Source organism: Aotus nancymaae, unplaced genomic scaffold (assembly GCF_030222135.1).
Source record: "Aotus nancymaae isolate 86718 unplaced genomic scaffold, 86718_ANA_hifiasm-v0.15.2.pri h1tg000006l, whole genome shotgun sequence".
Classification (NCBI taxonomy): Eukaryota; Metazoa; Chordata; class Mammalia; order Primates; family Aotidae; genus Aotus; species Aotus nancymaae.
This window is the reverse complement of record NW_026988417.1, coordinates 8849335-8876263: the sequence shown is the minus strand read 5'-3', so window position 1 is coordinate 8876263 and position 26929 is coordinate 8849335. Positions and strand designations below refer to the sequence as shown.

The following is a 26929-nucleotide window of genomic DNA, read 5'->3' as shown; positions in this document are numbered from 1 at the left end:
CAATCTTGGCTCACTGCAACCTCCACCTCCAGGGTCCCAGTTCAAGCAATTCTCCTATCTCAGCCTCCCAAGTAGCTGGGATTACAGGCACGAGCTACCATGCCCAGCTAATTTTTGTAGTTTTTAGTAGAGACAGGGTTTCACCATGTTGGCCAGTCTGGTCTTGAACTCATGACCTCGTGATCCACCTGCCTTGGCCTCCCAAAGTGCTGGGATCACAGGCATGAGCCACCACGCCCAGCCGACAACCCACATTTAAGTTATTTACCCAAAATAAATGAAAAGATAGGTCCACACAAAGGCCTATAAAAGAATGTTTACAGCAGCCTTATCCATTATAGCGAAAAAATGGGAACACCTAAATGTCTACCAGCAGGGTAGATAAGCCAGTGGAGGCACTTTCATGCAATGCAATACCATTCAGCAATGAAGAAGAACGCACCAAGAGGACGTCTCAAAAAAAATGTGTTAAGCAAAGGAAGAAAAGCCAGTTAAAAACATAACTTAAAAAAGAAACCTACTTAAAGATAACCTGAGAATTTACTCCATGTTTGAGACTAGGTACATACATATCATTATTAAATTTAGCATCTATTACTTGATATTTTACCTCAATTATTAGTTTTGGGATGTAGGAATTGAGCAACCTGACATAGCAAATTGTCAAACTAGCTTGACAAGACATTCAACTGCCAAAATTTTCAGTTTTTTTCCAGTTACTAAATGACAAATAACAAAATTTTTTAGCCTGCTTTCCCATCTATGAAATGGGGCTCTGACTATCTTTCTTGTTAGAGTTACTGGTTTATATGTAAGTGCTTACCCAGCACAGTCTATAGCACATAGTAAGAGCTCAAAAACTTAGCTATTACTACGATTACACTACTGCTGCTGCTGCTGCTATTATCACTGTGAAATAACAAAAGGCAGAATGGTTTAATAAGACAATTTTTTTTGTGAAGTCTTAAAGCAATATACATTTTTTTTCCTCTGACAAGATGCAGACCAATGTAGGAACAGAAGAAAACTGCTGAAACAACCCATAAATAATTCAAATAATTCAGAGAAAAGAGTACACTGGTACAACCAGCACAAGAGACTTAGGGTCTTCAGTGCTGGCCCAGCTAGCTGCTGATCTTCTGGCTGGCACCATGGAGGGGAAGGACTGAAGGAGCCCTAGCAGAGTAGCAGGGAGTGGCCTGGGGTGGCAGCCAAAGGCTACCCGAGTGGTGGGGGGCTTTCTCTTGGCCACATTGCACAGAAGACTAACCTGATGCCCTCCCAGACTGTCTTGACTGTCAGGTTACTCCAGCAATTCCACAAATCCCATGACAGTCTGGAATGACAGTCCTTAAATCACTGGTTGACTGACTACCTTGAAAAAGGCACATTTAGAAATGGAATTTGGAGACAACAAAGGGCTTAAATTCTAGAATGCTACTTATTTTCAGTGTGACCTTGGATGTGTTTTATTTTATCCTCTTTTTTTTGGACAGAGTCTGACTCCATCACCCAGGTTGGAGTGCAGTGGCACAATCTCGACTCACTGCAACCTCTATCTTCTGGGTTCAAACAATTCTTGTGCCTCAGCCTCCCGAGTAGGTGGAATTACAGGTGTGTACCAACATCCCCAGCTAATTTTTGTATTTTTAGTAGAGACAGGGTTTTGTCATGTTGACCAGGCTGGTCTCAAACTCCTGATCTCAAGTGATCCACCTGCCTCAGCCTCCCTAAGTGGTGGGATTGTAGGCATGAGTCACTGTGCCTGGCTTTTATCCTCTTTGTCTGAGTTTTCTTCATCTGCAAAATGGAGGAAAATACCACCTTTCTCCAAGAGTTCTTTCAAAGATTAGATGAGATTACCCATGAGAAGTTGCCTAGCATGAAGCCTGGCACGCAGTAGGTGCTCCCCTGGTTCACCACCTAACCTCCAGGCCTTAGCTTTCTTAACTGTAAAATGGCTTTCAGTATCTTTCATTCCACCCAACACCACAAGGTTCAATTTGGCTTTATCTCTTTCATTTTTCTGAGTGGGAAACCTGGCTTCCAATATCCTTCCAACAATATCTACTACAAAAGTTGTTGCAAACACTAAAAACGTAGTAAACCAAAAAAAAGTAATTTACGAAAATTTTTTTTTTTTTTTTTTAAGATAAGGTCTCACTTTGTCTCCCAAGCTAAAGTGTAGTGTTGTGATCATAGCTCACTGCAGCCTTGAACTCTTGGACTCAAGCAATCCTTCAACCTCTGCCTCCTGATAAGCTGGGACTACAGGTGCAGGTCACCACACCCAGCTAATTTTTAAATTTTTTGTAGAGATGGGGTCTCACTATGTTGCCCAGTTTGGTCTTACACTTCTGGCCTCAAGCAATCCTCCCACCCCAGCCTCCCAAAGTGCTGGGATTACAGGTGTGAGCCACTGTGCCTGACCACCATTCTATTTTGACCAGTTATCTCCATAATGTCCTTTATAACAATAGCATCACACACTGCACCTCACTGGCACTTCTCTTCAGTCTCCTTTGTTTGGAACAGTTCTTTAGTCTCTCCTTGAGTTTCATGGCCTCAACACACAACAACGTCCTAGTGATTCTGAAAGAGATCTCTCAATTTGAGCCTGATGTTTCCTCACGGTTGGATTCAAGTTATGCATCTTCCTTCGGCAGAAATGACAGAAGTGATGCTTTCTTCTCGCTGCAGCCTATTAGGCTGTGTGTGATTTCACTTTTGCCCATTTGATGAAGGTGGTGACTGTCAGGCTCCCCCACTGTCAACTGATTCTCTTCCCCTTTGTAATTAGTAAGTACCAGGGGGAGGAGTGCTTTGACACCATGTAAATATCAATTTCAACCTTTCAATGCATTCATTTATTTATTCCTATTTTGATGGACTCATAATGTCCTATGCCATTGAACCGGTTATAATGGGCTACTGTCATTTATTTTTATGCTCAAGTTATCTCCAATTTGGCCAGTAGAAGCCGTTTCAAATTGATGGCTGTGTCCTTTAGACACGTCCTAATGTTCTGAGTCCTTCCTTGCTTTCTGACACAACAAAATGTTCCAGGCTTATTTTATATGTTCCCTGCTTCGGCTTAAGGATCAGCCATTTCTCTAAGAGGCCTGGCTCTCTGAGGGTGAAATCGGTATTCAGAAGACAAGATCTGAGTGCTAACTATGCTTATGGCTATTAGAGTGTCACTGTTTCTAGGCCTTCTCAGCGGCCAGAGCAAGAAAATATATGCATGCATTTTCATACATGTACATATCTACACATTTACAAGCATAGTTATTTCTGTATTGATATCTGGAAATTGAAAGCCCTGAATTCGTGCCAGTATCTTTCATTTCTACCCAAGATCACAGACAGGGCTTTTCCCCTTTCACTTCTCCTATAGTAAGAAACCTAGCTTTCAGTATCCTCCTTTATTTAGAGACCTCCTCTATTTATTTAGAGACTGGCTCTGTTGTTCAGGCTGGAGTGCAGTAGCTCAATATCAGCTCACTGCAACGTGCGCCTCCCAAGTTCAAGTGATTCTGGTGCCTCAGCCTCCCAAGCAGCTGGTACTAAAGGTCATGCGTCACTACACCCAGCTAATTTTTGTTTCAGTGGAGACAGGGTTTTGCCATGTTGCCCATGCTGGTCTCGAACTCCTGGCCTCAAGCGATCCACCTGCCTTGGCCTCCCAAAGTCCTGGGATTACAGGCATGAGCCACTGCGCCTGGCCTTCTCCTGTATTTATTATTCGATCTATTCTCCTAAATGTAACCAACCCCGTCTCCCATCCCTCTCCATTCCTCTCCAGCACAGATCAGTCCCTCTCCTTGCTTAGACTATGAATGACCATGCTAAGACCCCCCTCTTCTTGCTCGGGTCAGGCACCCTGGCCTGGAAAGCTGCAGCTCCCACCATTGCAGATGCCCATCTTACCCCTGCCTCACTGCACGGCTTCAGGACTGACTTGAAGTCCAAGGGCTGAATTGACTTTTAAATAAAGAACTCCTTTAATGTCTGTCATCCTTTGTGTCCAGAGTATGCTAATGTACCAGTTTTCAATTTCAAATTAATAAAAGACTATAGTGCAGCAGACTTAGACAAAGTTGAGTGCTTTTCTTTCTTTAAGTGATAAAAACAGATTCCAATTATACACAGAATGTCTACTGAAGTCCTCAGGGAAATTACAAATTAACTAGTTGAAGGCAATTTGGGGCAAAGAAAGCAATTTTTAAAAAGCCATCAGAAAAATCAGTTTATGCCCCGTGATTTATTTAAATTGATTTGTCTAACTGAAGGCTGAACATTTCGGAAGTGCAATCAACACAATTTCTACCTGGCCAGCACATGCTTCCAGGTCCCTTATTTGAAAAACCTCAGGATTCTAGTTTAAATTTAAAGAGAATATAAAGAGATAAAAGAGGAAGAGAGATTTTTCTGTTTGAAACAAGAAAATATGTGGGAGGTTTTTGCAAATCTTAAATACAGCCCGCTACAATTACTGGACAAAAGTGATTATTTCAGATTTCAATGTGGCTCTTATACGGCCATACCTTGTTTCACTGTGCCTTGCTTTACCGCGCTCTGCAGATACTGCATTTTTTTGTCTGTTTTTACAAATGGAAGGTCTGTGGCAACACTGCATGGAGCAAATCTACTGGCGCCATGTTTCCAACAGCATGTGCTCACTTTGTGTCTCTGTGTCACATTTTGGTAGTTCTCAAAATACTTCAACCCTTTCCATTATTACTATATTTCTATGATCTGTGATCAGTAATCTTTGATGTGACTTCTGTAACTGTTTTGGAGTGCCACAAAGCACACTCACATAAGATGGCATACTTGATAAATGTGTGTGCTCTGACTGCTCCCTGACCCAGTTGTTTCCGTCTCTCTCCCTCTCCTTGGGCCTTCCTATTCCTGGAGACATGACATAGGCCAGTGAATAACCCAGCAATGGCCTTCAAGTGTTCAGGTGAAAGAAAAGTTGCACGTCTCTCACTTTAAGTCAAAAGCTAGAAAGTATGAATCTTAGTAAGAAGGCAGGTCAAAAGTTAGACCTCTTGGGCCAAAGAGTTAACCAAGTTATGAATGCTAAGGAAAAGTTACTGAAGGAAATTAAAGTGCTACTCCAGTGAATATACAAATGATAAGAAAGCAAAACAGCCTTACTGCTGATGGGAGAAAGTGTGAGTGGTCTGGAGAGATCAAATCAGTCACAACATCCCCTTAAGCCAAAGCCTAATCCAGTGCAAGGCCCCAACTCTCTTTGATTCTGTGAAGGCTGAGAAACATGAGGAAGCTGCAGAAGAAAAGCTGGAAGCTAGCAGAGTTTGGTTCATGACATTCAAAGAAAGAAGCCAATTCCATAATGTAAAAGTGCAAGGTGAAGCAACAAGTGCTGGTGCAGCAGCCGCAGTAAGTTATCCAGAAGATCTAACTAAGATCGCTGATCAAAGTGGCCATACTAAACAACAGATTTTCAACTTACATAAAACAGCCCTCTGTTGGAAGTAGATGCCACTTAGGACGTTCATAGCTACACAGGAGAAGTCAATGCTTGGCTTCAATGCTTCAAAGGATAGGCTGACTTTCTTGTTAAGGGCTAATGCAGCAGATGACTTTAAGTTGAAGCCAATGCTCATTTACCATTCCAAAAACCCTGGGCATGGTGGCACGTGCCTGTAGTCCCAGCTACTCGAGAGGCCAAGGTGGGAGGACTGCTTGAGCCCAGGAATTCAAGGCTGCAGTAGGCCATGACTGTGCCTCTGCACTACAGCCTGGGTGGCAGAGTGAGACCCCAACTCAAAATAAACAAACAAAAAGCCTCACATTTCATAAGGCTACAGCTGCCATAGTGATTCCTCTGGCAGACCTGAGTAAAGCAAATTGAAAACCTTCTGAAAAGGATTTACCATCTTAGACGCCATTAAGAACATTCGTGATTCATAGGAGGAGGTCAAAATATCAACTTTAACAGGAGTTTGGAAGAAGTGGACTCCAACCCTCAAGAATAACTTCAGTGGAGGAAGTCACTGCAGATATGGTGGAAATAGCCAGAGAACTAAGATTAGGAGTGGAGCCTGAAGATGGGGCTAAATAGCTGCAATCTCACGATCACACTTGAATGGATGAGGAGCTGCTTGTTATGGATGAGCCAAGAAAGTGGTCTCTTCAGATGGAATTTGCTCTTGGTGAAGAGACTGTGAGCACTGCTGAAATAACAAGGAAGGGCTTAGAATATTGCATGAACTTAGTTGACAAAGCAGCAACAGGGTTTGAGAGGACTGACTCCAATTCTGTAAGAAGTTCTGCTATGGGTGAAAGGCTATCAAACAGCACTCCACACAATAGAGAAATCTTTCATGAAAGGAAGAATCCATTGATGCAGCAAATTTCATTGTTGTCTTATTTTAAAAACTGCCACAGCCGCCCCAACCTTCAGCAACCCCCACCCTAAATCAGTCAGCAGTCATCAACATTGAGGCAAGACCATCCACCAGCAAAAAGATTACACCTCGCCGAAGGCTCAAACATTAGCACTTTCAGCAATAAAGTCTGTTCTAATTAAGGTATGTACTTTTTTAGACATAATGCTGTTGCACACTTCTCAGTATAAACATAGCTTTTATATGCACTGGGGAAACAAAACGTTTCTGTGACTTGCTTTACTGCAATAGTCACTTTGTTGCTGTCTGGAACCACGCCTGTCATATCTCTGAGGTATGCATGTACTTCCTTTATGCCTCCAACAAAGGCTCTGGGTAGAAAGAAGATATATTTGATATATAATATCATAGTACTATAATTTCAAAACTAGCTGTCAGACTAAGGTATCCAATCAGGCACAGGCGCCACGGACCCCGACAGCAGGAGATGTTTCACACTACCTCGATTAAGCCATCCTCACCACTACTCAGTCACTCATTCAACAAATATTTTCTGGGCATCTACTACATACTAGGTGACTTTCCAACCCAGTGCTACTCCAAGTATGGTCCATGTACCCGTCCATGGACTGTTGGTTACTAGTCTGCTACAAGATAAGTACAAAAATGAACAGTCAGCATCTAGAAACATTTATAGCAATCTGACATTACATTTAATCAGTGGTTTCATTTCACTGGACAGAGCAGAGACAAGCTCAGGAGTTGTCAGACTACTGTGGTGAGTTACTGCGGCTGTGGTCCAGGCATCATGGGCCTTGAATGCCATGCTGTTTAGCCCTCGTAAGACATGGAAGCAAGGGAGTGATGAAATCACACGTACATTTTAGGCAGATGCCTTCTGCCTAAAGGTGAGGAAAGAACAAGAAGGAGAGCACTGGACTACACTGTGAAGGATCACATAATTATTTCCCTCAAGGTCTTTTGTGCAAAGTAATTGGCACAGGGCAGCTAGCTATGTGGCAGGAGACAAAGCTATACTTTGCTGTCTAAATGAGAACAATTCCCATCTGACTGATTTTAATTTGTATTTTAGTCAAGGCCCCTGCTGAGAAACAGGAACTAAGGTAACAGCAAAGTCTCTTCTTACTTTACTTGGGTACCAGTTAAGTCCTCTTGGGATAATGAAGTAGAAATCTGCATTCCTCTTTCTGGTGAGTGTGAGACCCAGTGACCACCACACACATCTTGATGATAAATAACACATCGTCGGAGGGCCTACCTCCTCCTCCATAACTTCTTGGCGCTAACTGGTCTCACCGTGCCCCAGGCCTTCACCTCATACTCTTCCCCAAGTCTGGACTGCTTTCTAGCTCTCTAATTCACATACTCAGATATTTTTCTTTTGACAGCCAACACAAATCCCACTGCTTGAGACATCTGCTCAATTACCCTGAGATTCAAATCCTGATTCAGCTTTGATGCTGGATAGCTAACCCAAATTTGCTGAGTCCCAATATCCTAATTTAGAAAATGAAATACTAATATTTATTGATATACTGGTTTTGAGGATTAATGAAATAAAATAATATACTGCCTGGCACATGGTAAATGCTTAATGGTAGATAATATTAATAGCACAAATTAACATTTATTAACTCACTGTAAGTGTTTTACCTTTATCTTCATTTTGTTCTCACAACAACATTACAAGTTAGGTACTATTAATTTTTCCATTTTATAGGTAAGGAAACAAAAGCACAAGAAGTTAGCAAATCTGCTCAAAGTCACACATTTTGAAGTTGGCAGAGCCCGGATTCCAACACAGGCTGTCTGGCTGCAGAGTCTGGCTCTTAGGCACTATACTACGCCACTTGTTCATACTGTTTTCCCCTCTGGGCTTACTACCAACTTTGCTAATTATGACACATCATGATTAAGTGACTAATTTTTCATGTTTACATAGCAACCCAGACTGCTTCTAAGCTCCCTAAGGGCAAAGACTCAATCTATGACTTCTTTCAAGCTACCCTCTCAATGCATTATGTAATATTAGCTATTTGCTGACAGATAACTTGATTGATCTGCCTACTATCTTTCACAAGTGCTTTTATTTGTTGGCATTAACAATTTCAAATCTGTTTCACAAATGTGCAGAAAAGGGTTCACACAGCAGGCCTGAGACATCTATCCTTGGGAAGGCCTGCTTGCAAGGTTAACCCTTGCCTGGCATCTGAGAACTTGGACTTTGGCAGAGTTCATGACATCCTAATTGATAAAAACAGCTCACTGTGCCTGAACTGTTTTGGAAAAAATGCAGTTTGAATGCAGTTCAGTGCTGAACACCTGCTTTCCTCCTGGGAGTCTAGAGTTTTGATACACGCCAGGTGTGAGGTGCCTATGTGATCAGCCCCTAATAGAATCCTTGGGCAGTGAGTCGCTAATGAGCTTCCCTGGTAGACAACACTTCACACATGTTGTCATAGGTCACCTGCTGGGTGACTCCATTGGGAGAGGACTCTTAGAAGCTCATGGCTGGTTTCCTCTGGACTTTTGTCCCACATGCCTTTTCCTTTGCTGTTTTCCTTCGTATCCTTTCAGTGTGACAAATCATAGCCATGAGCAGGACTGTATGTTTAGTCCTATGAGACCTCCTGGTGAATCCTGGAACCAGAGAGCAGTGCTGGGGACTCCTGACACAATAAGAATTTTAAAAACATGGGCTGGGCATGGTGGCTCATGCCTGTAATCCCAGTACTTTGGGAAGCCGAGGAAGGAGGACTGCTTTAGCCCAGGAGTTTGACACCAGCCTGGGCTACATAGTGACATCCCACCTCTATAAAATAAAATTAAAAAATAGCCAGACGTGGTGGCACATGTAATTCCAGAATAATTCTAGCTACTCGGAAGGCTAAGGCCCAGGAGGTCACGCCACTGCACTCCAGCCTGGGAGACAGAGTGAGACCCTGTCTCAGTAAAAGAAAGAGAATAAAAAAGAAAATGCATCCCCAAACCGTTATGTGATGTTATCTCCTGAAAGAACATCCTAAAACATTTCCAAAGCTGGTCTAGAAATGGTCCAGATGTAGACACTTGTTCACTGATGAACTCAATCTCCAAGGCTGGTGGAGCTGCAGTGAGAACGACTGTGAGGACACAGCTCTTGCATTCTAGATGCTCATGTGAACCCAGAGGGGAAGACAGGCAGGCGCCATGGGAAATACAGGAGTCTGGCCCTGCTCCTTCCTGGTTCTGTGGCTTTGGACGAGTCATTTACCATGTTGGAGCGTCAGTGTCCTTACCTGCTGATGGGGCTCCTAATAGTGCCTGCACGGAACAGGTAGTGGGGTTGGAGAGAGGTGCGCACTCAGAGCACGTGACATCGAGCAAGTCCGTCACGGGTGACCCGAGGACAGCCTCCGGTGGCCTGCTTGCTGTGCCCTAGCTCTTCTCTCAGGCATATACTTTCAGGGACAACAAAAAAGGGTAAGGGGGTCAAAGAGATTGAGGTAAAATGGCTCAAAGTGTGCCAGGGTTATTAAGAGACAAAATGGGCAAGAGCACAGATTTTGGACCAACAGCCTGGCTCAAACCCCAGCTATGCCACCTGTGGGACTGTGAGACCTTGGGTGAGTGGCCAAGCCTCCTGAGCCTCAACTTCCTCATTTGTGAAATGAGGGAGGAAACAGGACCTGCCTCACGGGAGTTTGTTGTGGGCCAATAAAGTGGCTGGCATGGAGCCTGGCACACAGTGAGTGCTCCATAAGCACCAGCTATGGCATTTTGTGAAGATGTTCAAACACAGTACGTTGCATAGGTTAAGTGCTCTGCAAACTTTAATTGCTATTATTAGTAGTGCAATTATTTAATAAGAAACATCAAGAAAAGCAATACTTACAATCTTTTCTTATCCACCACTCTTTTAACTCGGATGGCTCTTTGTTCTGAGTAAAGTTTACATACTCCTGTAGCAGGGGAAAACACCAGAACAGAGACCGCTTAAAACAGCTTCTCAGGCAAAAGCATCATTAAATATCATGAGATACTACAGTCTTCAGCTAGCAAAGCAAAAATCTGCATCACATCTATTGTGAAATGCCACATTTGACCTTAAGAGAAAACGAAATACTTTTTAAGTAATCTTCAATGAAATCCAAAACAGCAGTCCTGTGCTCCTTCACTTGCTGGGAATGTATCTCCTTGTGAGCTGTAACAGAAAAGGACAACATTCAGGTCTTCGTATTCAATTATCCTAAAGAGCAATTCATCAGCTCCCTCAGAACACTTTCTTTATTGAAAGTAGTTTTTAAAACACAGCTATAAAACGAGTCTTGTGTCAAGTGACACTATATTTTTAAAAGAGTAAGATTTATTAGGCTTTGCAAGAGTGAAAGATTAAACCTGTAGAAAAACTACAGTCAAATAATTTATGGTTTATTAGAGCACTTAAGGATAGTATTTGATGCAGCCACTTCCTGAGTGCTGACCCCATCTGTGTTAGCAGCATCCAGTGCTCAAGCTGACCTTCAGGGAACATGTTTAAATCAAACTGAAATCACACATTCCTCCTGCCTGAACTGGTGCTGCTTTTCAGCCTGTAGTGCCCCATCCTCTCCCTTGGCCACTCACATTCTGAGAGTCCCTTAGACAATGAGTCAAACTTTCCGTCTCCAGGAAACCTTCTATGACTCCGAGCCACAAAGATGCCTTTCTTCTGGGAACTACCATATGGAAGTGTGGTAAAAAGCCAGACCTACAGTCTATACCACTAGTTTTGATGAGACAGTGACCACAGACGGAGACCGAATGCCTACTGTGTGCAGGCACTCTGCTAGTACTTTACATATGTACTGCTAATTACAATAGCAATTCTGAGTTTCCTCATTTTACATATGAAGGTCAGAGGCAATAAACAGCCCAAGGTTAGATGGTTTCATGTGTAAATGCAGGTTTTGTTAATATTCCTGTGTATTTTTGGGATATCTCAATGACTATATATGCCCTTAAGGGTAATGGGCATGATTTATGTCTTTACTATAGGGCTGCTTAACCCAAGATTCATGTGGGGAATTCAGAAGCTCTGATAAATTGCGTATGAATTTTGTGTGTATGTACATTTTTCTGGCAAGAATGCCTATTGTTTCCATCAGTCTCCAAGTGGCCCGTCAGCATTCTAATGAAAACCTCCCAAACGAAAGTCTGTGTAGTGAGCACAACAGCATCTGGCAGCTTTGAACTCTACTTACTATTTAATGTACTCTATATCTGCCCAAGCAAATTAAAAAAGAATCAAGAAAGAGGTGTGACTTGGGAGGCCAACTTATTGTCTCAGGGAGAATTAAACATCAATGGAAGTGAGAAAATAACCACCCTGGTGTCAGACATGGTCCTAAGCATGCTGTAGGAATTAACTTAATTCTCATAACAACCCAAGAGATACATCCCCTAATTGTCTGCATTTCATAGACAAAAAACCAAGGGCCAGGGAGATTCAGTAACTTGCTGAGGGCTATATGGCTCGGATGTGCGGAGCTGGGGTGCAACCTAAGCAGCCCTGGCTCCAGAGCCTTCCTTCTAACCTTGAGGGTTTGACAGGAAAGTTTATCTGAATACTACAAGTAGAGAGCTTAAGTACCCCCGACTGTCAACCCCCATCCCACTAAACGCCACACAGAACAGAGGCACACATGCACATGAGCATACACACACACACACACACACACACACACACAAATTTGTCTCTGTCACACACACACACACACACACAATTTGTTTTCGCTGTCTCTAGCCCCTTGGTAAATTTTTGGTTCTGTTTGGAGAGGTCCTTTCCATCTTCCTCCTCCCACTGGTTTAACTTGAATGATACGGCCTTTTCATTACTTTTAACAGCTTTGGTTAAAACATTGATCAAGAAAGCAAAGATTTTAATGTTTTAAAACCTAAGTGGAAACAAGAAGAGGGAGTTTTAACTGGCTGCACCGTATGAATCTTGCTTAACTGTTTGCTGTATTCACGGTTGCCCGTTTGCATCTCTCAGAGCAGTTTACCTTCTGTTCGTAGTTGCTGAATTGCTTCTGAACAGGTCCTCATGAATATTTGGGCATCCTGGTCTATCTGGTCTCTTTCTGAGTCTGTCATCCTCCCATATTCAGACATGGTATGGCTAAAAACAAAGAGCAAAGGAAAGGGCAGTAGCAAATGATAACATAATATAGTCTGAGTGGGATGGGAAGGGAAGAAAAGGCCTCCCTCATCAAGTGACATTTAAGTGGAGATTTGAAGGGTGAGGAGGAACAGGCCAGGTGAAAAAGTAAGAGAACCACCCAGACAGATAGTTGAACCAACACATATGAAGGGTGCATGGTAGAAACCCCTTTGGAATAGACCCACTGATTCAAGGCAGATAGGGAGTGGGAGAGGGAGAAGAGGCATGGAGTCAGGCTACAACATAAGCCAGGCTTATAAAGAAGGTAGGCTCTGCTTTTGAGAACAATGGAACAGCTACTGAAGGGTCTCGCACCACACAATGACTGAATTAGAGCGTAGAGGGTGTTCCCTAAATATTCCAGGCACACTCCCATCTCAGGACCTTTACACGTGTTGGTTGTCTCCTCCTTTTGGAATGTTCTTTCCCCAGAAAGCTGTATAAATGGATCCCTTACTTCTTTTAGGTGTTTACTCCATGATGCCCTCTTAATGAGGCCTTCTGTAGCCCAACTTTATAAAACTGTCCCCTCCCTGACATTTTCTATCCCACTTCCCCTCTCCTTCCCCACAAAGATACTCACCCCACTCTAACATTCTATATATTTTACTTAATTTTTTCTTGCCTGTCTCTCCCTTCTAAAAATATAAGTTCTACAAAGGCAAGGACTTCTGTTTGTTCACTGCTGTATCCCCATTGTCAAGAGCAATGCCTAGCATTTAATAGGCTGATCAATTAATAAATCAGTAATCAAATACTTTTGAACGAACTGAACCAATGAATGAGCCTGAGTTGGAGAATGTGCTTGACACACAGCTACGTCTATGCTCCCTATTAAGTTCCTCCTGAACTGATTTTTCCCCCAACCCAAGCCATCCCCTTCTCAAAGCCTTCTCTAGGAAACTTAAGGCACAAATAAACAGGGAATACATCCCTCCTGAGGACAGGCCTCTCTAAAAAAGAAAGGGGTGAGGTGAGCATGGGGTCCTTCTCAGTCCCAATCACCAGACAAGCATCCTCTTCTCCCTTGGAGTCACCCCTTCCCCATGCCCCCCACCCAACTTCCACAATTCTGGGGGAGAGTTGAGAGTCAGAAAAAGAAATCCCACAGTCTCCTAGGGAATAGATGATCCTCTCTCAATGGAACTTGAAGAGTGACACAGAATTAGTTCCTTATTCCAATATTCCTTAGGATCTTGTTCTATTAGTTGCTTAGGCTTGGCATGGCAACCACGAGAGAAGGGACTCTGTCTGAGGGAAGACCCAACAGTGAGACAAAGGGGCCAAGCCAGCAAGCTCAATCCCCTCTCTCCAACCACAGCCTACCCCCAGCCCCAGATGAACAGCTTCCTTCTGGGGAGGAGTCAGAGTAGCAAGCAGAGGGGCCAAAGCCTTACGTTCATCCCCACCAGGAACCTTCTCATCGGAAATAGAGGATAACAGGGTCAGGGACAAATGAATCAGAAAGCTACCAACTTAGAATATGTACCCTGCGGACAGAGCAGACCTAGAAATGACTAGTTCCAAAAACATTAGATTAACATCCTCCTACTCTATATTTTGATTTAATGGAAACTCAGATCAGTGAAATTGAAAAGGTCTAAAGGTTAATTTGATAAAACTGATTACTCAATTAAAAGGTAATGTTCCTTTAGGAAACATTATATATATATATTAACCTTTTAAATTGAAAATTGACAGTATGGTTATTCTGTTAGTAAGAACAACAGAAACCAAGAAAGTTTTTTTCTCCCAAGTGTTATTGTTTTGTTGCCAGGATATTGTGGAAAAGGTCCATCTACCAGAAGTGGAGACATTATTTTTAATTAAAATCATTCAGAGATCTAGCCAGAGGCTATCTAGGTTGCATGCTGTTCTGCTCTAGTAAAATGTCATTATTAAAAAAAACTAAATGGGTCAATAAAGTCTGAGCTCTACATTCCGGAAAAAATTACAGCTTCCTAATTATGTCAAACTAACAAAGCCTCATAGGTCTGAAGGCAATATTTCTACACATATTCTTTCAATTCCATGATCATACTCCATATAAAATGTTCCTAGGAGCAGGCCAAGGCCAGCACGTTGCATTAGGAGGGCGGAAGAGTGAAAAAGAAAGGCTTTAAGCAGTCTACCACCTTTGGGAGGGAGAACTTGATGAGAGGCAGTAAGGGTGGCCTTTCTCCATCTGGAGAGAACATGGGCTACCAGGGGGATGCTTATTCCCTAGTCCTCATGTTTCTATGGGAACCAAATGACACCTTGCCTCCTCCCAGAGCCTCCTCTCTCTGGCCCCCTGGCAGAAAGCATGGGGTGTGCATTTAGTCACCATACCTTTCTCTCTCCTCTCTTTTGCCAACTTAGAGATAGCAGAGGTTCTGCTCTGTTCCTCTCTCTCCTATGTTGCAAAGGGGCCTGTCCCTGCTGTCTGTGCTCCAGGGCCTGTGGCTGTTCAGTGGCACTAATGGCTGAGTGTGTGTGCCTAATTCAAGAGCAGAGTATCAGCAAGACTACCTGCCTGCAAACCTAAGCTTTGTCTGCCGACCTAGATTTTACCAATGATAAAGCTGATACGACAATGTGGGTCTCCACTGTGTTGATCTGACTCCTGCCTCCATTTCTTTCTTTCTTTCCTTCCTTCCTTTTTCTTTCTTTCTCTCTTTCTCTCTCTCTCTTTTCTTCCTTCCTTCCTTCTTTCCTTCCTTCCTTTTCTTTCCTTTCTTTCTCTCTTTCTTTCTTTTCTTTTCTTTTCTTTCTCCCTCCTCCCAACTCTCTCTGGCAGAAAACAGAGGTAGGTTTTGTCTTGTTCAATAATCAATATCCTCCAACCCCCTGCAACTGCATCATAGGTCAAATAGGGTTACAATTCAATTATCATTTACCAAGAGACTTCTATGTGTTTGGACCTCTCACATCCATCTGATTTAATTCTCACAAGAACATTATCCACATCTTATAAAAAAGAAATCAAGCACAAAGATGAGTTACATACATTCACATGATAAATACATGGAAGAACTGGGACAGGAACTTAGGTGTGACTGACCCCAAAGCCCATGCTCTTTCACAGGGACCAAAATAGCAGGTGGAGTAGAATTCAGTGTGCACGAGTTGGCAATAAACAACTGGCCTCAGGAAAATGAGTAAAAGACTGAGTTTCTAGCTAGGCACCGTGGCATATGCCTACAATCCCAACTACTCAGGAGGCTGAGGCAGGAGGATCACTTGAGCCCAGGATTTTGAAGCTAACCTGGGCAATGCAGCAAAACCACCTTTAAAAAAAAAAAGACAGAGCTTCTAGAATGAGGCGATGGACCTGACAAGACTAAGCATGCCTTGGGGACAACAGTTCCATCTCCTGAAACTATCTGCCTGTAAGTGGCAGAGCTGGCACTGGCCCCAGGGAACCTGATCCTCAGTCCCAGCATCTGCTGCCATTGTAGCTGGGAGAGGGGAAGGCTTAGGCCCTCTTTACTGTACTGAGACAAGAGTCCATACTGTAGTAGTCTGGGAACACCGAAAAACAATGTGCAGGAGCCTCCTTTTGCTGTTTGAGTACAACTGCCTTAACATCATCAAAAGCTTAAAATGACTGCAAAGTTGGCCAGGTGCGGTGGCTCACACCTGTAATCCTAGCACTTTGGGAGGCTGAGGCAGGCGGACTGCCTGAGTTCAGTAGTTTGTGACCAGTCTGGACAACATGGTGAAACCCTGTCTCTACTAAAATACAAAAAAATTAACCGGGCATGGCAGTGTGCGCTTGTAGTCCCAGCTACTCGGGAGGCTGAGGTAGGAGAATTGCTTGAACCTGGGAGGCAGAGGTTGCAGTGAGCCAAGATCACACCACTGCACTCCAGCCTGGGCGACAGAGCGAGACTGTCTTCATTAGAAAAAAAAAAAAAAAAAAAAGACTGCATCTGGATGCTACTGTGTTGTTGTTTTTGCATTGCATTTCAATGATATTGTCTGGTTTGAACCTCTCGACTGCCTCCTGAGTGATTATTCCTCCCACTGCTGGCTTTGCAAACTTTTTCTGAAAAGGGCCAGAGAACAAACATGTTAGACTTTGTGGGCCTTGCAGCCCATCACAGCTACTGGACTCTGCTGTTGCAGCATAAAAGCAGCCCTAGGCAATATGCAAACAAATGAATGTGGCCATGTGCCAATAAAACTTTATTACGGACACTGAAATTTGAATTTCATATAATATTCACATGTAATAAAATATCCTTATATTTTCCCCAACATTAAAATATGTAACTAAAATGTACATTTAAAATTCAGATTCGGCCTGCGGCTGTATTTGCTGACCTCTGGTTTAGAGGAAGACATTGGGTTTCATAGATTCATAAGGTTTGTAAGGAGTGGTGTGAATCAAACCAACACTCAAAGCATTTACTTTGCTGGATGTCTTTTCAAGGAAAAGGGAAGTTAATAAAGGATTTCTATGGAAGATATTTACAACCACCTCATCAACCTAAGTTGTCAGATACTAAAGAAAGAAGCTACAAATTGATAGCTTTATATAAGCTTTGTAATGTTTTACAAAATCCCTATAGCTTCCAGTTTTACAGCCTATCGAATTAGTATTTGATACACACACACACCTCTAGAAATAAAATTGATACTGCAATCCAGTGTTAACTATTTTAACTGAGAACTTAAAAATAAGGTTTTCTTGGTACTACTATGCATCAGAATAATTATTTTAGTATATTCCAAAATAATGCAAATGAAATGCATTTAAAAGCATCAATTTGCCTATGTATGTTAAGTGTAGGTAGACAAAGCATCAAGGATTATTTAAAATTCAACTGGGGTATAATTGTTTTTCTCTGTTGGAGAATTTATATGAAGTATTTCCATTTTTGTATATATTGACGAAGTTAAAAAAAAAAGCAGAGATTTATTTTATATTCTCTATCTTTGTGACAGGAAGGCTTCTGACATGCAAACATCCCTTGTTTTATAAAGATGAAATCCTAAAAAGATGCTCCTAATGATGTTATCTTATCTGTCAAATCCAACTTTTTCATTAATTCACATAATACATTTGAAGATGAGTCTCACGGGCAAATGCCATCCTAAAGCCAGGTGCAAATGGAGCTAGGGGAAGAGACAGAGACAAGATACCTGTACTGCCACTGCCCATGGAGAGCTGGAGTCTATTCCAGAAATCGTTTTGTAAGTGTTAGTTAGAATGACTTTTTCTTTTTTTCTTTACAAATGGCATTTTCAATGATTTGCATCATTCCGCCATTTGCTCGATAAATGTTTAGTGCGTGAGAAACTATCCTTTTCATCTCTGCATGTTTTACAATAGGGCAGACACTGCTGGCAGGCTGAAAGCACATGCCAAGCCCTTTTTATCTGAATTCCCGTCCTTCTTTACCAAGGTAACTGATTCTCCTTCAGAGCTCAGCTCAAATGTCACTTCTTCAAGGACACTTTCTCTGACAACCTAAAATTCCTCAAAAGCTACCTGTTCTCATTAGTTTCAAAGAACTTCTTGATTTCTGCTTTAATTTCATTACGTACCCAAGAGTCATTCAGGAAAGGTTGTTCGATTTCCATGTAGTTGTATTTCTGTGAGGTCAGTGTGACATCCCTCTTATCATTTCCAATTGTGTTTGTTTGAATCTTCTCTCTTTTCTATTAGTCTAGCTAACAGTCTATCTATTTCATTATTTTTTTTCCAAAAACCTGGATTTTTCCAAAAAAAGTGGCTCCTGGATTTGCTGATTTTTTTGAAGGTTTTTTTTGTGTGTCTCTATTTCCTTCAGTTCAGCTCTGATCTTGGTTATTTCTTGTCTTCTGCTAGCTTTGAGGTTTGTTTGCTCTCAGCTCTCTAGTTCTTTTAGTTGTAATGTTAGGTTGTTAACTTGAGATCTTTTTAGCTTTCGATGTGGGCATTTAGTACTATAAATTTCCCTCTTAACACGCTTTAACTGCATCCCAGAGATTTTGGTATGTTGTATCTTTGTTCTGTTGGTGGAAGCACAAATTAGTTCAACCATTGCGGAAGACAGTGCGGCAATTCCTCAAAAACCTAGAGGCAGAAATACCATTTGACCCAGCAATCCCATTACTGGGTATATACCCAAAGGAATGTAAATCATTCCATTATAAAGATACACGTATGTGTATGTTCATTACTGCAATATTCACAATAGAAAAGACATAGAATCAACCTAAGTGCCCATGAATGAATGATAGACTGTATGAAGGAAATGTGGTATATATATACCATGGAATACTATGCAGCCATAAAAAGGAACAAGATCATGTCCTTTGCAGGGACATGGATGGAGATGAAATCCATTATCCTCAGCAAACTGATGTAAGAACAGAAAACCAAATACCACATGTTCTCACTTATAAATGGGAGCTGAATAATGAGAATGCATGGACATGGGGCAGGGGGCAGGGCGGAAGCAACACAAACTGGGGCCTGTTAGAGGGTGGGGGTGGTGGGAGAAGGGAATGCATCAGGAAGAATAGCTGGGCTTAATACCTAGGTGATAGGATGATCTGTGCAGCAAACCACCATGGCACACATTTACCCATGTAACAAACCTGCACATCCTAAACATGTACCCCCGAATTTAAAATAAAAGTTGGAAAAATAAGAAGCTACCTGTTCTCTATTTTTGCAGTACCTGTCATATCTGCAATGCTACCTGTTTGCATGAATACTTTAGTAGCTCCATGAAGGTAGGGGTAACCATGTTTGTATCTGTTCACTACTTTATACTCCATGCCTGGCATAGTCTGTGACTCATGGAAGGCACTCAATAAATAACTGCAGAATGAATACACTGATGAATGAATCAAATGGATCATATCATGGCACTATAAACATGCAGAGATGAGTAGGACACAGTTTTTCACCTCAAGAAATGTGGTAGAAGCAATTATGAACAAATAACTCTTCTACCAGGTACATGTGAGAAGTACCATAAGAAAAGCACAGAAAAAGAGCTGTCAGCATTCAGAGGCAGGAGAGATGGCTTTTGGATAGGAAGGCAGGGCCAGGACAGGATCTACAGAGAAGGTGGTGGTGAAAAATGGGTCTCTCAGGATGGAAGCATGTGACCATGTGACATGTGAACTGGAGCAAAGGGCAACAGGCAAAGCTGACAGTGTGAGTCGAGGCCTGGAAGCCGAACAAGTGTTAATTCTGAATGCAGCTGTAGGGCACAAGAAGGAAAGGGGGAGGACGGAAAAGTGGGTGAGGGTAATGAAAAGTCTTGCTTATCTAAGAAGTATGGATGGGCTATATCCTGCAGGCAGGGAAGGGATCTGAAGACAGAAGCAGGTGATTCCATCTATGATGATGAGGACTACACCTGTGCCTTCCAGACAGATCAGAAGAAGGGACAAAGCAGGGAGTTGAGAATAACAATCAGGCAAGTGACAAACACTGCACTGAAGAACTCTAGAGGGGATGGGAGGAGCAGGCAGCATGCAGGGAGACAGTGCTACTCACATGTGCTGGGTGAGCGGGACAGTGGCAATGGGGACTGGGAGAAGCCTGTGCTCATGACATGCATTTAAGAACAACTGTAATTGCCCGATGGGTTCATCTTGCCCACTACCCAGATAGAGCAGATTTATTAAGACGGGGAACTGCAATAGGGAAAGAGTTAAATATGCATAGAGCTGTCTAAAACGGAGACTGGAGTTTTATTATGACTCAAATCAGCCTCTCTGAACATTTGGAGGCTGGGTTTTTTAGAGACAGTTTGGTGGGCAGGGGCTAGGGAATGGGGAATGCTGATTGGATGGGCTGGGGACGAAATCCTAGGGAGTCAAAGCTGTCCTCCTGCACAGTCAGTTTCTGGGTGGGGGCCATAAGACCAGATGAGCCAGTGTCCTGGTCTGCATGGTGCCAGCTGATCCATCAGAATGTGGGATCTGAAAATACTTCAAACATCAATCTTAGGTTTTATAGCAGTAATGTTATCTATATGAGCAACAGGGGAGATTAGTGGTCTTCTGGCCTCTGGGTACATGACTCCTGAGCCATAACTTCTAATCTCGTGGCTAACTTGTTGGTGTTACAAAGGTGCCTTGTCCCCAAGCAAAAAGGGGGTCTGTTTCCAGGAGGGGCTGTTATCACGCTTGTTTCAAAGTTACACTATAAATTAACTTCCTCTCAAAGTTAGTTTGGCCTAAGACCAGTAATGATCAGGGCATCTGGGAGGTTAGAGGGAAGATGGAGCTGATTAGGTTGGATCTCGTTCACCATCATAATTTTCTCACTGTTACAACCTTTGCAAAGGTGGTTTCACTATCGGCATACTGGTGAGAGAGGAAGTCACAGTAGGTGGTAAGAATGTGTGGTGGGAAGGGCAAGGATTCCATGGCCAGCCCGGGCTCAGAGGCTCACCAGCTGTGATCGTCAGATGATGTCATTGCTACACTTTCATTGCCTGCTTGCCACATGGCTTAACAGCAGTGCCACCCTCATAGTGAGGTAAGGACCAAGGGAGATAAAATATTACTAACTGGTGCTTATCAGAGTACCTAATATAAAATAAACATTCAGGATGGAAGGATAAGGTGGGCATGGGGAGTGGGTGGGAGGGTAGCCAGGTAGGAAAATAGAACTTTTTTTTTCCTAAGTAGAGACAAATACAAGAAAAGGGCCTGAAACAGAGCCCTGGAGTTCCTACGGGGTAGATGAAGGACAGAGACAAAAAAGAGTGGTGAGAAGAGCCAAAAATACTGTAATGGAAGTCAAGGGAATAGGAAATTTCAAGAAACTGATGACAGTCAACAGGATCAAAGACTGTGGCAGAGTGGTAGAGCTGAGGAAAAAACCATCAAGGTGCTCAACACCATTCTCATTAGAGAAGGACAGGCTTCAAATATAGTGACTTGCCATTTCACATTTATCATGGAATTGGACAGGCTAGCCTGAAAGTGCACTGTAAAACTTTTTTTCCCTTTTCTCCGTAGTCTCAAGATGTAACTGAAGGCTTACTGTAGAAACCCTTTTTCCTCCTTAGTCTTAGAATACAGCCTTGAAACGTACTTTCTTTGAAACACCATGTCTCCTCCCTTTCTCACCATACATTCCCTTACACCATGCACATTTACCTAACTGTATGTGTCTAATTATGTGCTTACCTGGAAGTTCCAGGGGTTAACTTGAGATACACTGAGCATGGAGATCTAACTGCAAAACTTCAGGGATTACCTCAGGGTGGTTAGTCTACAACCTGGCCATTGCTGACATGACGCCAGTCTGCACTGATAGCTACCAGAACGAGAAACACAGACCTAGTACTCAGCACCACTCCTGCTTTCCCACTGTTAGCTTTGGAAATAAAGTCACCTTCCTTTCGTCCTTGTTATTGGCTTTGCAAGTGGTGAGCAGCTGAGCCTGTGCTTGGCTACGTTATCACGGTTAAAATTGAAAAGCCTATTTACACCAAATGTTGGCAAGGATAGGGAGCAATATTAACTCTCATGCATTGCTACCGGGAGTGAAAAACCACTTTGGAAAATTGCTTGGTAGTTTATTTTAATGCTAAGCATGCAACTACCATTGGTATGACCCACTAATTTCACCCCTAGCTATTTATTCAAAGGAAATAAATGAGTATGTCCACAATGAGACTTGCAGAAGACGCTACTCGCAAAGGCTTTATTCCTAATAGTCCCAAAGTGGAAACAGCCCAGGATGCTCTAGTAGATAAATGGATAACCAAACTGGGGTAACTTCATACAACAGAATATTGCAAATAATAAAGTGACAAAAAGGAACAAACTACTAGTAGACGCAACATGCAAGAATCTCAAAAACGTGGAGCAAAAGAGGTAGACACACCAGAGTAGGTGCCATGTGAGTCTATTTATATTCCCTTTGAGGAAAAGCCACTGGATCTGGTGATTAGGAAGTTACAGATGAGCATTAGGAGAAAAATTTCAGAAAGGCGATAAAAACCGAGCCATACGGTTGGCGCGGAGTAAAAGGTGAGCAAACAGAGGTTGCGTCAACTGCAGTCTATAGGCCAAGTCTAGCCTGCAGGCATGGCTCCCTATGGTCTGAGAACTAAGAATGGTTACGGGTTTCTAAAAGTTGTAAAAAACAAAAACAAAAAATATGCGACAGAAACCATATGTGGCCCACAGAGCCTAAACTATTTACTATCTGGCTCTTATAGAAAGTTGGCTGATCCCTGATTAGACTTTCTCCCCATGTTTGGCACTGATGTGAAATGAAGTGACAGTGCCTGTGGCTTAAGGATCAAGCAAGGTCAAATGTATAATCTAAAGGAAGAAAAGAGCCAGATGACCAAAAATAGCTGGGAATCATCAATACAGCAGTACCTGAGAAGCAGTGTGAGCGATGAGATAAAGGATACACTCACACTGCTTCTCAGGTCCTGCTGTATTCATGATTCCCAGGTATTTTTAGTCACCTGGCTCTTTTCTTCCCTTTAGCTTATACACTTATACACTAGTAGGATGGGTGTATAACAGAGGCAGGTTTCTCTCTAACAGGTGGAAAGAAGGAGATGAGGTGAGGAGGGAACTGAGAGATCCTATCAAAGGTCACAACTTCACAGAGTAGGCTCTGATACCACCTCAGTGGGGCCTGTCCTGACTACTCTGTGTAAGAATCATGAGCTTTCCCAGCACTCCCAATCCCTGTTACCTTGTTCTATTCTTCCTTTTCTTTCCTATGACCTACTGGACTATACACGTAGTGCTTGTCTTTGCCAGCCCACTACAATGCAAATGCCATAAGGGCAAGAATATTTGTTTTTTATTCCCTGATGTGCCCTATGCATCTAGAATTCAATAAACCTTTGATGAATCAGGAAGTTTAATCTGGAGTGAGGGGTCAGGGTGGAGCAGGGGATCTCAATGTCAGCACCTCCTAAGTTCTGGGCTGGGTAAGTCCCTGCTGTGGAGAGTCGTCCTGAGTTTTGCACATCCCCGGCCTCTACTCACTAAATGCTAGCAGCACTCCTCTACCTAGTTGGGACAAACAAAAATATCTTCAGACATTGCCAAATGTCCCCTGGGGTGCAAAATCACCCCAGTTGAGAACTGCTGGGCTAGTCGTGGACCTCAGGACTGGGAGGAAATCATTCATTTGACAAGTATTTACTGAGTGCCAAACATGGGTGAGGAACTACGGAAACAAGATGAAAACCTGAACAAGGTCCTTGACCTCAGGACACGTACAGCCTGGTGACAAAGACAGATAATAAACTGTAATTATTACATAATTACAAATTGTGTTTAGTGTACTGAAGAAAATACACAGGGCGGAGAAACTAACTAACAGAAGAGATCTATTTTACAAAGGGGAGTGAGAGAAGGCCCCTCAGAAGAGGGAGTATTGAGACTTTAAATTTGAAAAGGAAACCACCATGGGAAGAGGAAGAACAACACACACCTGGGCCCTGCGCCAGGAAAGAGTGTGGCACCTTCAAGGAAGGCTGGCATGGCTGGAGCACAGTGGTGGGAAGGCGGCGTTTCAGATGAGGCCACGGGCCAGATCAGGAGGGGTGAGACCGCGGTGTAGAGGCTGGTGTTAATGCTAAACAACGCAGTATTCATGGCAGGTTTACTCAGGTGGTGATGTAATCCAATTAATGTTTAAAAAAGACTCAGGCTACTGAGTAGAAACTGGACCTAGCCACCAGGAGGAATGTCAGCCACCAGGAGGAATGAGTTACATTAGGGGATGAATAGAAGGATTATCAAAAGTGCCCTAAGAAATGAAGGCTATGCCAAGTGGGTGTGTAGCTGCCTCTAGCAGGTGTCAAAAGCCCTGGAGAAGGACAAAAGAAGAAAATGGCCATCAGGATTGAGGACTGGGAACTGGTGAGGGAGGCAAGACCCAGCGACATGAGTGTAAGGACTGAAATGTGCTCATAAGAACGTCACCAAAACAGCAAAACCGGTGCCACAGACTGGGACAGCAAGAGATGGGCAAAAATAGCTTCGCAGAGGCTCGAAAACTTTGTTCCTTCACAGGTTCAGGGCATACAAATGCATGTGTCCCCAACTTTAAATACAGCTAAGTATTCATGGAGTGCATTTCATTTGACAGGAGATAGTGGTACATATAGAGATATAAACAGACTGGAAGATACTGCTGTTGTGATTTCATGACTTTAAACTGGTCTTCCTCATTACAACTCTGAGTTATAAGAAAAAGGTGAGGGCAAAAAGTGCAAAAGAAATACAGGCATAGAAAAGAGCACAGTCACCAAAATTCTGGTAAAAAAAAATCCACTTACCTATAAGCATTAATATAATCTTTCCTGTGTTCCAGAAGAAAATCTCTCAGTTTGCCAATGTGAGAAATCTAAAATTAAAAAAGAAAGCAAACAGTTTATATAGATTTGTTACACTCATGTAATGAATTTTAAATTAATAAGAGAATAAAATGCAAACCACAGAAAGATGCTGAAGCTACAAACTGAGCACCGTCGGTTTTAGACTCTCATACAATCACACGTTCATTAACATTCCTGGGCCACAGTCTCTCACTGAGGCTCATTCTACCTCTAATTGTCAGGACCTACGACACTACGAGTAGGTGATTTCTAAGTGACTTAAAGATGAAATGAGATAATGCACGTCTAGGAATTACATAGCATGTGTTCAATAAAGGTGAATTCCTTTTCTTTTCTTACAGCTAAAATTGTACAGACAAGTATTCCTTCTTCCAAGTGTTCTAAGGGTCTCTTAACGCTGAAGCTGCTGGGTTTATAAACAGGGCCCATGCAGAGCAGCAGAGTTAAAGGTAAGATTCAGGGGTAATGATTTATCCCTATACAGCAAATTTCCATCTTTCCTATGGGCTATTTCCACGGATGAACAAAAAGAACTCAAAGGTACAGATACAAAGCATTGTGTTTGTGATGGCTGTTTCTAGTATAATAAAAACCTATTTTAAATCACCTACCACATGTCAGATACTGTGCATGGAACTAGCACTGCACAAATAAATAAAAAGTGGTGGGAAGAAAGCTTGGATCACAGTCAATGGGGACAAAGGTGTTTCCAGAGGGAGAGTGATTAGCCAGTGGCCTGCTGGTCTTCTGACCACCTCTTATTCCAGCTTCTTACATACTTTGCACTCATTCCAAACACATGTGGCCCCAGCCTTGCAAGGTCTACTGAACTTTCATCTCTTCCATGGAAGTTTTTCTGTTAAGGTCAACCCAGGCTAATTTTCACTTTGCTCTGAACTGAAAAGGACTTCTGCACACCACCCTCTTGGCATTCCATTATTCATGGCCATGTACTCTGACCTAACTTTTATATACACACTTCTTTGTCAGTGGCAGAACTATGCAAGGAGGGCTTACCCAGCTTTCTCTACAGTTCTAAGCACAACAAGAAGCACAGAGGTGATCAATAAACACTGTGGCATGAGTAGATGCCTAAATACAAGACAGCATTTATCACAAAAGAAACATCCATGGTTTGCCTGGAGATAGGTCAGTATGGGTTCAGTTACATCTCCCACATAGTCTAGACTCTTATTATAAATGTGGTTCAGAAAAACACCCTAAGGCATTGCAAGCAAACAAATCAAAGAAAAAGAATTAAGTATGCTCACAATATTTATGTAGTTCACAGACAGCACATCAGGACTAAGAGACTGTCCACCATCCCTGACGCTGATCAGTACTTTCACGTTCATGGGCTCTTTCTCTTCCCAACAACCCTGCTGTGCTATGATTACTATTGTTCTCATTAACCAGTTTCGGAAAAGCTAAGTGACTTGTCCAAGGTAACACATATACTACGTGAGCTTGGTTTCAAGCTCAGGACTGAATCCAAATTCAGTGTGTTTCCCAGTGCACTGCCGCTGCCTTCCTTACAATCCTGTTCCGGTTTTCCACTTGGGCTGCGGCAGGAAATCTGACTTAAAAGTCTGTTGGGAAAAAAATTAAGAGATATGCAAGCAAGGAGATCATTACAACACACACAAGATTTGACCAAGCTACTCTTCTGTTTTAAAACCTTCAAAGGTTTCCATCTCCTTACCCCCACCCCTGCCTACCAGGGGTCAAAAAGTCAACTGCCTCTAGGGGCCACGTGAACAGTGTAAACGAGCAAAGCAAGGCAAACGGGTGGGAAGAACACAATCGACAGTGGTGAATTCTGGTTTTGAAATACGCCGCAGCAAATGAAGCAGCTCTGCAGGCTGATTTGCCAAAGGGCAGCCAATGCGTTGTCTCAGGGCCTAAACAATGTGAAAAAGTCCAACTCCCAAATGCAGCACTCAAGGCCCTTCACAACTCAGCCCTGAAAGTCCCTGCCGTACACCCTGCACCACTCCAGCCTCCAAGTCCCAGGTCTT

The 26929-nt window shown here is 42.7% G+C and overlaps 1 protein-coding gene across 5 annotated transcripts in view; it reads right to left on the bottom strand.

Moving 5' to 3' along the window:
• STX18 (syntaxin 18) overlaps positions 1–26929 on the bottom strand; it is a 117880-nt gene that overhangs the window by 22172 nt on the left and 68779 nt on the right. For 4 of the 5 annotated variants that reach the window (XR_010338528.1, XM_012466998.3, XM_021669431.2 and 1 more), the window contains exons 2-5: positions 24852–24919; positions 12428–12543; positions 10510–10587; positions 10279–10345 (exon numbers count right to left, since the gene is read on the bottom strand). Coding sequence is in view for 4 of the 5 variants with exons in the window: in XM_012466998.3 (XP_012322421.1) it covers positions 10279–10345; positions 10510–10587; positions 12428–12543; positions 24852–24919 (329 nt within the window). In the remaining variant the exon portion in view is untranslated. Of the gene's footprint in view, positions 1–6701; positions 6755–10278; positions 10346–10509; positions 10588–12427; positions 12544–24851; positions 24920–26929 lie in introns of all 5 variants that reach the window. The other variant, XM_064365636.1, reaches the window with a different exon arrangement.